This window comes from Trematomus bernacchii, unplaced genomic scaffold (assembly GCF_902827165.1).
Source record: "Trematomus bernacchii unplaced genomic scaffold, fTreBer1.1, whole genome shotgun sequence".
NCBI lineage: Eukaryota > Metazoa > Chordata > Actinopteri > Perciformes > Nototheniidae > Trematomus > Trematomus bernacchii.
In genome coordinates this window covers 4,411,569-4,425,985 of record NW_022987708.1, presented here as the reverse complement: position 1 = coordinate 4,425,985, position 14,417 = coordinate 4,411,569, and the positions used below count along the sequence as shown (strand labels likewise).

At 42.2% G+C, this 14,417-nt stretch overlaps 1 protein-coding gene across 1 annotated transcript in view; it reads left to right on the top strand.

The window, feature by feature from the left end:
- Positions 1-14,417, top strand: part of btbd8 (BTB domain containing 8) — a 32,569-nt gene that overhangs the window by 10,365 nt on the left and 7,787 nt on the right. Inside the window, exons 4-14 of the mRNA XM_034140759.1 lie at positions 645-763; positions 2,342-2,456; positions 3,828-3,917; positions 6,336-6,416; positions 6,497-6,593; positions 8,500-8,588; positions 10,333-10,435; positions 10,921-11,103; positions 11,188-11,358; positions 12,671-12,800; positions 13,638-13,699. Of these exons, the coding sequence (XP_033996650.1) occupies positions 645-763; positions 2,342-2,456; positions 3,828-3,917; positions 6,336-6,416; positions 6,497-6,593; positions 8,500-8,588; positions 10,333-10,435; positions 10,921-11,103; positions 11,188-11,358; positions 12,671-12,800; positions 13,638-13,699 (1,240 nt within the window). The remainder of the gene's footprint in view (positions 1-644; positions 764-2,341; positions 2,457-3,827; positions 3,918-6,335; positions 6,417-6,496; positions 6,594-8,499; positions 8,589-10,332; positions 10,436-10,920; positions 11,104-11,187; positions 11,359-12,670; positions 12,801-13,637; positions 13,700-14,417) is intronic.

The window sequence follows — 14,417 nt, the reverse complement described above, 5'->3', positions numbered from 1 at the left end:
AAACCCTATCACTGCTCCCTAGGTGCTGTATGATAGCTGATGACTGGTCTTAATACATGAATGTGTTAAATGCGTGGACCTTATTTGACTGTGTACGTGTGTGACGATTTAATAGCTTGGATAAAAATAATGCAAACATATTTTTCTTAAAATAAATCTCTTAAAAATAATGCAAACATGTGTTTCTTAGAAAAAATCTCTTTTTAAAATATGCCAATCTTCTCACTGCACTATGTTAAATTAATTGTATAATATATTTTTTGTATAAAGCGATAGTAGAGGAGAAAGAGAGATGAGGAATGACGTGCATTAATGGTCAGACTTAACCCCAGGAATGTTTTTTATTGTCTGCACTTTAACGCCTGGGTTGCATTATCACAACTCACTCGCTTGCTTAACACACTTGTCAGACCAAGCCAGGCTGCCACAGCAGATTACAAAGCACTCAGGGCACATGTACTATAACAGACTGTTAGTAACTTCATCAGGTTCCGAGCCACTTTATAAAATGCTTCACTGAGAAAGAAAGAAAATCCTTTGCAGTGAAATGTATGCCCTGCATACTTTGTCACCACAGTCACATGAGATTGTTATTTAGCGTGAAAGGTCTTGTGTTAATTAACCTTTGGAGTTTCCCTCTGCAGGCGCGTGTACACGGCACACCAGAGCATGCACTCGGCTGAAATAATCCCAGACATGGATGACTCGGTGCCAGAAAGCACTGCTCCTGACCCAGCAGACCTGCGTGGTTCCTCTGACTCAGGTATACACGCTTCTCTATAGAGGGTTATTGTAGGTTATGTGAACTATTAGCCCCCACCTGTCCCCATCCCCATCCCCCTTCTAAACATCATGTTATCTCAGCCATAATCCATTTAAGAGATAATCCCATTTGGATTCCTGTTGTCGTAACTGCTAATTTCAGGATGGCCATCACACGGATACTTTTTAACGTCACAATTTGCTGTGTTAAAAGTTAAGGCAGAGGTGTCCAAACTACGGCCCAGTGGCCAACTGCGGCCCATGGTCCATTTTTAGCCCACAACGAATTCTAAAAGTATAATGGAATATGGCCCACACATTGTACTTCTTAAGTATGTAAAGCCCAATTTTCAAATACATTCAGTCAGTTCAAGTTGAAAACATTTTCTAACAAGTCTTAGTTGATAAAAAAGCCCAATAACCTATTTGCATAACAAGCTTAAATATACCCTTCCTATTTCGGCTTATCGATATATATATATATATGAGGCTTCTGTTTTAAGGAATGAGCTGCCAACACTTGGGTGTAATGTCATCTTTTTTTTCTTTAAGCATATTCAATTATCAAGAATAATTTACCTACATTTGATTGATTTAGCTAACTTATAACTTAACTTATGAGGCATTATAAAACGGACAAGCCAAATCAAGCAATCTGATTGGTTCTTAGCCGTGATATACTGAGCGTATACCACGGGTAGAATTGTAAGTTACTTTTCACAACAACTCAGTATCCCTCCGCGTCTGAGAAAAACTGTATACAGTTGGGACGAAAAGCAAACTGCCTGCAGTTTGCTTTTCAAACTGGAACAAGAAAGCAGCGGAGAAGTAACGGGCAGAAACCCTCCTTTTTACGCAGCGGTCCAGACATAGACATCAAACGGCAAAAACATATTCAGTGTGCAGCTCCTTTGGCATTAGGGCAGGGATATTTAGATACTTTCCAGGGTTTGACATAATGAATTGTGCTACTTTTAAAGCAAGCAACGATGTTTTCAAATCTGTAATCAAAAAGGTCTGCAAAAACGCTATCGACCAATCAGATTGCTTGATTTGACTTGTCCGTTTTATAAATATATTTACATTTCTTCCGTTACGAAACAAACTTACAGAGCATAAGATGGAAACATTTAAGATTAACTTCGACCTCCGGGGGGGTCTTACTATGGAGGAGTGGATTGAGGAGTGCCTATCTCCAGAACAAAAAGCACCTAAACGACGACATGCTACGTGAAGAGCAGGTAGACCAACTTGAAAGGTACCACCTTTCAGTTAAGGGGGTTGTCGACCCTCCGCTTCGCGTCGGGCCGAACCACGGCCCTTAACTGTGATATAATGGCCATATACCACGGCCTGTCGTGAGCTATTGCTTAAATATACCTCACCTCTAGTGAGGGGCCCAACCCTTTTTTTCTGTATGTGGCTTTCAGTGAAAAATGTTTGGACACCCCTGAGTAAAAGGGTTTAATGGTAGATAACTCTGCTGTTCCACAAACACAAATATGCACGTCTCACACTCTGAGCCTCGCTCTTCGTTACTCTCCCTCCCGCCCTTCCTCATTATCCCTCTTTACTCCAGACGCTGTTCTGGAGCCAGCCTCGGGCCTCGGAGCTGACTTGCTGGATCTATACCAGCGGGGTGAGCAGTGTGACATCACCATCCAAGTAGCAGAGCAGGTCTTCTCCTGCCACAGGTAGAGCTGCTCCCACTTATCTTATTCATACATCTGGAATTCGAAAACATTGTTTTTCTTAAGAATAGTATCATATGGGTCCTGTAAGATGTTCAGCTCAGTACAGTCAGTGAGAAAACACTTCAGAGGTCGCACATTGGCAGTGTGGAGCAGTGGTGGGTGGTCATTTTGTGATGCAGAGGTTGTAGAAACTGCTGGTAACCATGGAGACAGGTTTCTCCCAACTCATGCTTAGGGGAGCAGCCAGTGAATGCTTGTCAGAGAGAGGAAGCTGGGCAAGTTCTTTCAGATATGGGCATGTTATCCTGCCAAAAGCATCTATTGGAAGATGGGTAAACTGTGTGTCATATAGGGATGGTCTGCAAAAATACTCAGGTAGGCTGTGGTGTTTAGACCACAGACAATAGATTTATGCAGTGATAACATATTTGTGTAGGCCGACACGAAAGTTAGCATCGCAAGGGTTCCCTCAACAAAAGCAATTGGATTTTTCTATTGCTCTCCAGAATATTGCAGAAAATAGGATCTATGTCAAACACACGTTTATGATACTTCCACGTTTTGTTCAGCAGGATCATCTCCATTATAACACACATTTATAATTTTTTAAGCGTAAATGCAATAGCCAGAAGTTAAAAGCTAATGTAAGGTGAAAACCACGCAAAGCTAAATGTGGCTACTGTTTGGTGTGATGATGTTTAGTTGTCTGATAAAGTCACTTGTTAGCAACCGCCATTGTTATGACCTTCAAACTTTCACCTGTGTGTTTTTGCTGGTGTGTTTTATGTCCTAGAGCAAAAAAAGGTAGATCTCTTCAGCTTTTTTTAACCACAAACCTACTTCAGACATTTAACTAAAGACTTAATCAAAAAACACATTGACTTTGAGACAATTGAACCGTTAGTGAAAAAAAAAAGAAGACTCATTTCCGGGTTGGCCATTCTCCTCTGACCTCTGCCTTCAACAAGGTTATTGTGTAACTGACTAAATGCCTTGAGTTGCTATCACATGATTGGCTGAGCAGATATTTGCCTAAAAGAGCAGTTGAACAAGTGCACCCAATAACGTGGCTGATATTTAGCACACTAATTCATAATTCATGGTTGGTTGTGGTCTCTTCATGGGATTTAGAAAATCACTAGCCTCATCCTTCATTTGAGCTAAGTCAGCAATATAAACAGGTTATTTCCATATTTGTGACAGCACAATCTTCAGAGGAAGTGAGAATAAGAGAATCTCCAGAGACTACAAAACACACATATGTTTTGTTCTGTTGTTGTTTAAGTATACGCAAGCCTGCCAGATGACATGTAAAATATTAAAGTGGTGGGTTGATCTGACTTGCAACTGCCTGCTTTACTGGGTTTCTAGGGCAATCCTGTGTGCGCGGTCCCAGTATTTTCGAGCCATGCTGAGCGGGAGCTGGATGGAGAGCTCCAGACAGTGCATCACTCTGCAAGGGTAAGACTCAGCATCATCCTGCAGCAGGTCACACGGATCAATAATACACCTCTGCTCCTGCTCTGACAATTCCACATTTTATTCCTGAACAACACAGTTGAATTACTGCATATGCTGCATTAATTATTCAGGCCTAGCAACAGAGGTGGCTTTGTACAGTATGGGGTTTCACTCACAATGCCTTGTTTTAACTCCATATATACCCACACTCACACACTCACACATATACACACAGCAACCCACTGCCAGTGGAATCTGAAATGGCTCGCTCAGTTTGTTTCATTGTCCTCTGTGAGGCACATCAATGTCTTCTCATCCACTGCCTGCTGACGGGCCTCCCCCACCACCGCCACCGGCCCCTAACCCCCCCACACAGCCTCTTTCAGAGCGGGGAAAGGCAAATGAAGCCCATTTTTCCTCCGGGGAGAGAGATGCCGCTCGCCTCAGCATCACTGATCTGAGGTTAACGGGGGAAGACGTGTCGGTCAGAATGGAGAGCTACGGCGTTGACGGGGGGGGGGAACCTATAAAGTGTCCCTCGGGCTGCAGTCACGAGGATTGAGTGCTGCATGATATATGGATTCTGTTCACAGCATTCTCAGTTGTGTTTGCAGTATAGATAGACATCTAAACTTTGTGCATGAAGTCACAAAGAAAAATAAATAGGCTATACCAGGGCTATTCAATTAGTTTGGAATGGGGGCCGGTTGATGAAAATGATCCAAAGCAAGGGGCCGGGAAAAAGATGGCTTGAAATATGAGCAATCATATTTAAGAGCTTCAGATACAGTAAATACTACAACAGCATAGTGGAGTGCATATATTGTGTTTAATTCAATCAAACAACATAGCCCCAAGGCCTTTATAGATCTAAATGGCAAGTTCAGAACTCAGTAGGCCTACATGTTTCATTTGATTTCATTTAGGTGAAATGATCTAATTCACGCAGAGATGCAATCAATGACAGGAGTTGTCACTACAGTATAGTAGGTGGGTTCGAAACCCGAGCCCGTCGAAGTTTTCAGGCATTGTCTACCCCTCTATCTCTCAATGTAACACCCTCTCTGGAATAAAGGCACTATGGCACAAAAAAAAAAAAAAAAAAAAATCTTAAAAAAAAAAATTTGATTACTTTTTAACATTATACTCAAAGGGCCAGTAAATATCACCCCGGGGCCGGATTTGGCCCGTGGGCCGCCAATTGAATAGCCCTGGGCTATACTTTGGTACAATTCTTTATGTTTAAGGAATAGTTTGGATTCTATGAAGTTGGGTTGTATGAGATCCATAGTCATTGTAATACAGTATCTACAATAGGTTGTTGGCACTCATTCGGGTACCATTTTGGCCACCTGAAAGAAAATGCCGCTGCCCCATCCTTACAGTAAATTGCTAAGCTTCCTGCTGGTACTCCTGTCAGTTTCTCCTAAAAGGGAGCGTGTCCATTGCCATTTACTGTGGGTAATACACTGACCATGTATTAGTACCCAGTGGTGGGCCGTCAGGGACAGAAAGGCCTTCACTGCTGGCAAGCTAGCAAGCCTGTCGCAGCCTGTGAAAGGGTTTGACCACCACTTTAATTTCACTAACTTCAGCAGTACCTTGGCTCACAGCCTCCGAGGAGTACAGCAAACTGTACTGCTGGGAATGCCTGATATTCGCAACTGACCGACTTGGTGTTTGGAGCCATAGAGGGTTTGCAAACTTGAGTTGGCAGCATCGAGACACCAAAGCACAGCTGGACACTTACAAGCAACGGTGCTTTGGAAACGTTTTTGGGAAACTCGAGTGGATCTACAGCCTAATTAACAAGTGCGCAGGGAAACGGAGCTCCACAATGTTTTTTGCCAGAAATACGACTGGACAAACTGGACTTTCAGCATTAGCCTCCATGGCGATTGAACAGGACTTGGAACTGAAACACTCAGATAATCTGAACAACAGAGTAATTTAACTATTTTTGAGGAAAGAAAGGAGCATGGATTTTGTGTACAAATAATCAAACGTATTGGTGAGTAATACTATAATGACTTGTATTTATATATTTTTAATTTGTTCAAGTAAATATGAATGCTTCTGCTAGAGATGATGTATGCAGCGCAGCTGTGGCTGCAGTGAAAGGAGACTTGTTGAATTGTGTTGTTTCGGTTTGCTGCTTCAGTAGCAGCATTCATTCTCGCTACATTAGTGGTGGTGGTGGTGGTGGTAGTGGAGTACAGAGCTTCACAAGTACGTCGGTACGCAAATGCGCTTTGTGACACAAGTGACGGTACGCATTTCAGATTGTTGCAGCGCATGCGTACCTGCGTACCAGTTATGTGCACCCCTGCTTATACACCCCAACCTGCAAACAATCCAAACTATCCCTTTAACTTTAATAATATCTCTTAACATATTGTTTTGTTGCCCTTTTTTCAGCTTAGGGCCAGATGAGATGGAGGTCCTGCTCCAGTTCATGTACGGAGCCATTGTGGATTTACCACCTGGAGCCAGTGCCAGGTACTGTATGAGACCAGACAAAATTAGAATGCAGATGCAGAAAACAAGCTGACCTGTGTTTGGTGTCTCCTGTCCCACAGTCAGGTGGTGTTGGCTGCAGACATGTTGGGTTTAGAGGGACTGAAAGACGTGGTGGAGATGGTTCTGACCCGAGACTACTGCCGCTTCTTCCCCAAGGTCAGCTTTACATTATGAGGGATGTAATGATGGTCTTTATAGGCTTGTTCTCTTTCAATATGTACTGTGTGTATGGGCTAGGTGGGGTCACATGTGTAGCCTTTAAACATGTTGAATTTGGGGCTGCTATCAATTACGTTCATTTTTCGGTCACACGATCAGTTAATAGCACCTCATTAATCGCTGGCCTCAGGTCATTTGCAAAGTTATTCAAATTAGTTCAAGGGAGTAAAGAACACAGATTTTAAATCTGGTTAACCCGAGCACTGGTATTGGCAGCAGTGGTCGCGTTAACCGAATATTTTCCGTCTATGCCGGATTTTTTTTAACAATGACTGAAAAATATGAAAGCAGTCTGTCATTTTGACGGATTAGAACAACTCGGAACAGCGCCAAAGTTTCCCCGCAGTGAGGCTCCGGTGTTATGCCGTGTTATGCATGCCCGTCAAAAAGGAAATGATATAGTTTCCAAACCGTACTTTGCTGTACAAATCATTGAAATGTCTGGGAGTATGTCTGGAACAAAACGTTGCTTAACCTAGACCTGACCAACTGCAGCAACCCCAGATCATCACACTGACCCCACTGGGCATGATGGGTGCATCACTTCATCCGCCTCTATTCTTACCCTGATGCGCCCATCACTCTGGAACAGGGTAGATCTGGACTCATTGATTTAGTTTTAATAATGCGTTGGACAGTTCTTAACCAGATTTTAGTGGTTTGAGCAGTCTCCTTAGTTGTGTTCTGACCTTTCTGAAAAGGATTAACATCCTTTCCACGACCTTAGGATATGTGTTCCGACATGGTTGTTGAGAAATGGGAAACTAAACACCACATCAGCTAGGGTTAAATAACTTGTTGCTAGCTGAAACATATTAAACATATTAATCACAGATTGGCTTAGTTAAACCAAGTTGGTGACTTTGTTTTTGGATGGGCAGTGTATTTTGCTACCGCTGTCAGCCCCATATGGTCTGGTTCACCAAAGAAATGTAGCCAATTATATAATGACACACACACTTGTGTGCAAATTTTACTTATTCGCATCTGATTGCAATTATTCATGTGGCAAGGTATAAATGTTACCTTTGCGCCAGGAATGGAGAACAACAGTGAAAAATATAATGTTGTAATGTGAGCATGAGCTACAGAACATGATGAACAAGGTGCAGAAGCATTCCTTCAAACTTCAGTCACGAAGTAAAACTTGCGAGAGAGAAAACTATTTCAGGAATTTAATATCCCAGTCATCGCTGCTTTTTCAAAGCACTGCTGTTTGAAATAGTCATTTTAAGCGGATGACAAGAAAATCATGCCATGATCAGCCCCCTGACACATGCGCTTCAGTTACCACCAACTCTCTGAAGACGCCAATGATTTCATTCCAACTTTGTGGTTATAAGCGATATTTCTTTTTTATTTGACTTTTTTTGTTGTCATAGAAAAGGGCGGGTCAATTTTCCTCCAAATGTATGCATACTCTCTAAATGTAATACATTTCAAAATGCTCTGTTGCACCAAAACAATATTTGCTTGGCAGCGCCCTTAGGGGTGCTTAGGAAATGACACGTTTTCTTTAAGTCTTATTTGTGAAGGTCTAGGGGCCTTCCAAAAAACGCAGTTCTTTTCTGTATTCACCCATCAGTGTAGTGATCCCTCGTCCAAAACAACAATAAATGATCACTATGTGTAGTAACACAGCTGAAAACTCAGAGAACAAATCCTATTGTAAGTCCTTTGGCTTAACACTTGTTGATTGAGTATGGTGCGTGCATGTTCAGTGCCAATAATAGTGCTGTTTAACTTATCTGAACACTTTTTCATTCTCATTTTACCATATGCCAGATTTCACAAATGTTGTATGTGTAAATTCCTATTTTTCTTCCCCCTCCTGTGTTGGCAGCCGATTGACGGGGTTCAGAGAACAGTTCTTGAATGTCTGTCACTCACACACGCCTTAGGCCTTCAAAACCTCCACCTGCTGTGTAAGAGGTGAGTGTCTGTTGTTGCTTTTCTATAAATGTGTTACAGCTTAGAAATCTGAAATACATTTAGACGAGACACTACATATAAATAATTGGTCCTATCATTTTAACAGTTGTCAAAGATGACCTTTAAAGATGCTTGTGTAATTGGAAAAAAAGTGCAGAATATTCCAACCTTGCTACTTTCGCTTACATCAGCATCCTGTTGCTAGGTAACCAGCATGTGGGTTCATACTTGTGTTATGAAATAGCCTTGGGTTGGGGTTACATGCCTTAATGTGATTCAATTCACCATTCTGTTGAGTACAATTAATTGCATTTATATCCTTTAAAGCAATTACTCCTTAGACAAGGAAAAACCTACAGAAAACACTCCTTTCATTTTTCTATTAAACCTTTAACATGTCAAATGTAGATGACGATCATTCTTAAGGGCCAATGCATTTCTCAAGTTTGCTGTTTAGTTACAGACACTAATGCATTGCTCTACATTTATAAGTCGATCAGATTTAACAAAAAAAATTAGGCACGTCTTTACATTTCAGTACGCTGCACAGCTTTTATCACTTTCCTTACTGTGCATTTGTTCACACACAATCTCATAATGTTTCACTTTGAGATCTCATGTAGCTGATTCTTCTGTAGGCTAACTAGCGATGTTGGTGCGCTAATGCAGTGAGCTGGCAGGAAGTTTATAATGTAGGATAGGGGATAGGATGTGTTAAGCTGGGCTGTGAGCTGGTTCTGATTTGAGTTGGTGTGGGGGGGACATGGCCTTGCCGTGTTGTCTGATGAGTCACGCATGTATGGCAGTAAATCTTCCTGCGCTGCTCTGTGCAGCAGTGCGTTACTGACCTTCTCATCCTCACTCACTCTGTTGTTCCCTCGAGCAAAGATCGGCTGAATGCTGCCTCCAGCCACAGACACTCCTCAGTGATACACTGCAGTACACCTAGAATACGACTTCACCAGTTTCACTGAAAGTCTGTCCTGCTGATTTTCTGCAACTAATGTTTCATTTTCTTTACTGATTAATCTGCCAATTTTTTTCTAGATTGATCTATTAGTCGATTAAATGTCCAGCGCAGTTTCAAAAAGTCCATGGTAATGTCTTTAAATTATTATTATGCTCATTCCCAGGTTCATATTTGTGTTTTGTGTCTCCACTGGGACATGTCTCCATGCTTTAATGTTCAAAAAGCTCTTTATTGTTCTCATACTGCCTGTGCTGCAGCACCTCTTTTCACCCTCTGTCTGAAACCAGAGCCCAGTCTGCTCTGATTGGTTAGCTGTTCGGCTCTGTTGTGATTGGTCAAATGCTTAGAGATGTCCCGCCCCTTAGCCTATCACGTACAATTTGTTGAAGCACTAGCCAATAGAAGCGCGAGGGTTACTTAGTGATGTCACTATGTTACGGAAGTGAACAAAGAAGTGGTTGAGAGAAGCTCCCTCCGGAAGGAATACAGGGATTTTAGCCTTTGCAGCTATTTACATGCACACAAACTTATATAACACACTACAGGGAAGGGAAAACCACAAAAAGGGTAGAAGAGCCTCTTTAAGTATCTTGCCATGTCAGTCCAAAACTCAAAAGATATTCTCTTTAATATAATGCAAAACAAACTATAGCAGGACATTTCCAAACTTGAAAGGCTCAAACTTGCATTTGCTGCAATTTTTGCATTGAAAGCAATTGATTATTAATCAATAATCAAAATTGTTAATTGATACTCAATGATGTGTATTTTCAGGTGGGTTGCTGATCATTATGTGAAGACCTGGTGTGAGAGGAACTTTTCCCTCTTGTCTCCTGAACTCCAGGCAGCCTGTCTAACAGCTCTAACTGAAACCATGGTGAGTCCCTCCCTCCCACAGTCATCAGCTGAACTGTATGCATGTAATCGCACAAATACCATCAACCCATTCTCCAGTGTTTTTCCACAGGAAGGAAATCCAAACGTAATCTAATCAAAGATGACCTTTATTAAATTCACAGTTATTAAAGACGGACTCATGTTGGAATATAATGTAGATGTAGACAGATGGGGAGTGAACCAGCCGTGTAATTGATAATTGAATTTCGGGTCTGTCTTTCATCACCATCTAAGGGGTGGAGTGCATTCTGTGAGTAAAGTGAGACAAGAGTACTATTGTTCAGTCTTTGCCAGTATTGAGATTCAGAGCTGGCCAAGAACCATTACACAATCCCGGGCCTCCCTCTACTGATCGATAGGTCCTGGGCAGGAGTAAAGACTGCTTTTATGGAGGGCTGTGTTCATTCGACTTGAGTTTTCACCCACGGTATAGACTGTCTTTAGCTGATAGATGTTTCCATTCAGACTGTGCAGAACGCAGTAACCATGCTCTGTGGCACTGAGCAGCTGATTGGCAGTCTCCCAGAAGTCAAGTGGGCCCAGCAGGTGAGGAGTCTCGCCACGCAGCTGCAGGAGGAGAGCCTGCACGTCATTGTCCAGCATCTCCCCGATGTAATCCGAACTCAGGCCTTTCAGGAGCTTCGCAGGGTAAGAGGATGCTGGAGCTGATGCTTATGCTCTCTGCTGTACTGTAACAAACATATTCAACTTAGGTTCTATGTTTTTTCTCAGAGGGAAGAGGTTACCCGTGAGCCCACGTTGTTGAAGAAGCTTTGTTCAGCTATCAGAGAGGGTGCCTCTGTGGACAACTGCTGTGATCTTTTCGCTGCTGTGTACCTCCTGTGTGGAGATGACGGGGAAGAGGACTCCCTCCTACAGCAAGGAGGGAGAAAACAAGAGGAGGTGAAATGAATCAATTTTTCTGTATTTCAAAAATGAACATCATACTTAGGCTGTGCTCACACCTGTTTGTTGTGCGGTTTCCATTTTAGTCCAGTTTGACTTCTGGTCTTCTTCCCAGACTCTGTTGTAATTTGAGAAAATGAATTAAGAAATCATGGTCTACTTACAATATTTTGCCATAGATTTGAACAACTCTTCACAACCACTAGAAAAGGCAAGTGAGGCTCCACTCCCAAACACAGTGCAGTGTAACTTCTTTCAGTCAAGCTTGTAATAAGTCACATTGAATCTTAAACACACTAGTGATACATTTGGTATGTTTCAACCCTGGATTTCTATCGTCCCCTCCAGAATTGGGCAAATACGCTGCACAATTAATTTGTTGGGGCAATTCCTCACTTTCAATGTGCGTTCACTAAAAGTACATGTTTTACCACAGACAGGCTTGTTGACAGAAAATAGCTCTATTAGATATACAATGATGGTGCAGTCTTGCTAAATACTGGATCCATTTTTGAAATTGTTGTTCACCTTTGTCACTTGGAGACAAAAACATGGGGAAATTGGGGCCAGGTTGAAAAATACTGAAGTAACCCTTTAAAAAGCCACAATGTTTAATATGTTCGTCAAATCATCCAAGCTACAGGTTTAACACAGCTTAAGCTCTCTGCTATAAATGTTCTCCCCCTGTCGGCTTGTCTCCCCTTCAACTCAATTGTAAGCTTTGTTCAATATCTATGAAGATAGTTTTAAATCATATCTGTCAAACCCTTAAGAGACTAACAAAATGTATTGAGTTGAGCAGGCAGGTTAAGCTCGTGAGATGACTTCCAGGGAAAGTGACCCGGCTGCTGAGTTAAAGCTCATTCAGCTCCCTGTAAATACGGTACAGTATGGCAGAATGGATTAGGCTGAGGGAGGCTGTGACGTGTGCCAACGGCCTTCACTAATCTGGCCGTGTGTGTGTGTGTGTGTGTGTGTGTGTGTGCTGCTGACGGGTGTGTGGTCAGTGCAGCCGAGGAGCTGGAGCTGGCTCCTCCCTAACCTCCCATCCCTGTTTTCATAATCAGGCGTGGAAACAGGAGAATGGGCATCAGCCACTGACATCACTGATTTCACTCAAGGGAGCTCAAGTGCATTCTGCAACGGAGACAGAGGGGGAGGGAGGGACAGAGAGAGGGAGGCAAAGGGAGGAGGGAGGAGGGAGGGGCATTTGTTGCCATGGTGAAAGGTTCTTGAAGCAGCTGCTGATTTGCCTGTGCTGTAGCGCACCCCTTTCCATTCTTCTCTCTCTCCTCTGTGTTACCGCCAGCCGTTCAGGCAAGAGATTTGTACGCTGCGCGCTCGCCTGTGGACCTTCCTGCTTCAGACCTTTTACGCGGTCCGCCACACGCAGGGATGGGAGACCCTTTCTACCAAACACAGAGAGAGGATACTAGCAGGTAAGGGAGGAAATCCTTGCTGTGAGCTCTCTTCTCTTAGTCACAGACAGAGATTCATGCTGCAGTGTGTGTGTGTGTGTGTGTTTTCTCCTCTCCCTTACCCAGCCTGGCGCTGCGTTGAAGCCGTGGCTCTGCATCATTAGAGATGAAGCAAAGCTCTACGTGCATGCTGGCTGATTTAATACATAATGGCTTTTTTCTACACAGCTGTCGAAGCACTCTTAACCTATTTATTGTCTATTTTAGCTTTATGTGAGCTACCTTTTCACAAGTCTCTGTGAGATGAGTATCGTTAACATGGCATTGCACCAGACACGCCATGCTTGTTTTTAAAGGGTGCGAGTGAAGGCTGGATTCCTGTCTTTGTGGGTCTGATTTGTGGCCCCCACAAATACAAATAACATACTGTTTCCTCACTGTTGAGCCAGCAGTGTGCTGAGATGCACTGCATGAATAATGTATGCAGCTGGTATCAGCCTGTGCCTATTACTGGTACATTTATTGCCACCGAAATCGGATTCCAGATCTTGCATGCAAGCATCACAAATGTATTTCAGTGAAAAGAGTCAATCTGGGTATTAAAAACAAAACATGATTAGGTTTTCAAATTGTTTCTGTTTTAAGCATAGAAAGGGCAGTGCTTTGCTTGAAATATTTGTATTTGAAATAATAGTTTGATCAATATATTAATGTAGTGTTTGTTTCCCAATTATCAAAGGGTAAACACAGAAAAGGACATTTGTGAATGTCTTGATTTGAATATATGATACATGGTTTTGCATGCAGAATACTTTCTTTTTGATGATCATTGCTCTTCCTTTGATCCTCTTTTGACAGATGCTATTGATAAGGGGGACAACCGGAGACTTGGTAAAAAGCCTGTATTCACTAGCTCACAGGTAACATTACCCTCCAACCATATATGTTAAATACATTAACATTTATATAAACTCTTTTTGGTGTTTCAGAAACTAACATTTTTTTTTGTAAATCAGAACTCTGACTCTAAGGATGAAAATGTACGATGTGAATTTATGAGGCAGTTTCATCTCTGAGAAATCCCTGTAAATGTGTTTAATCCCTGCTAGTCATTACAGTGTGGCCATCAGATGCCATATGTCATAAATGCCCCACCCTCGCAGCACAGAGATACACTATAACATTTGCTGCAGGGCCTCTGTAAACAGATGTATTGCTAAGATAAGCCTGGCTGAGGTGATCCACAGAGGAATTCAAGATGTTAGGTGTGAGTGGTTAAGAGCAGTAGAGCTCCTATAGATCATGAGAAGTGGTGTGATTCGGTGAAAACAAGCACTTTGTCTGTTTTAAGATATGATTGCTCATTTGTTCGAACCTGCAGATGATTGTTCTACTGACAAAAGCCAGTTTAGTAATTTGCTCAAGTTCACAAAGTGACACACAGAAAAAAAAGAAGCAAAATTCCTTCCCTTAACTTCTGATAGCAAATCAACTGTTTAGGATAGTCAATCAAGAACAGACTATATGAATTTTGTTTGTCTATTTAGTATTTAGCACAGACTATAGAAATCTCAACGACCGATGTTTAGATGATGTCATCCTTTTTTCTTGTCTTATACTCCAGTAGCTTATTGTAAT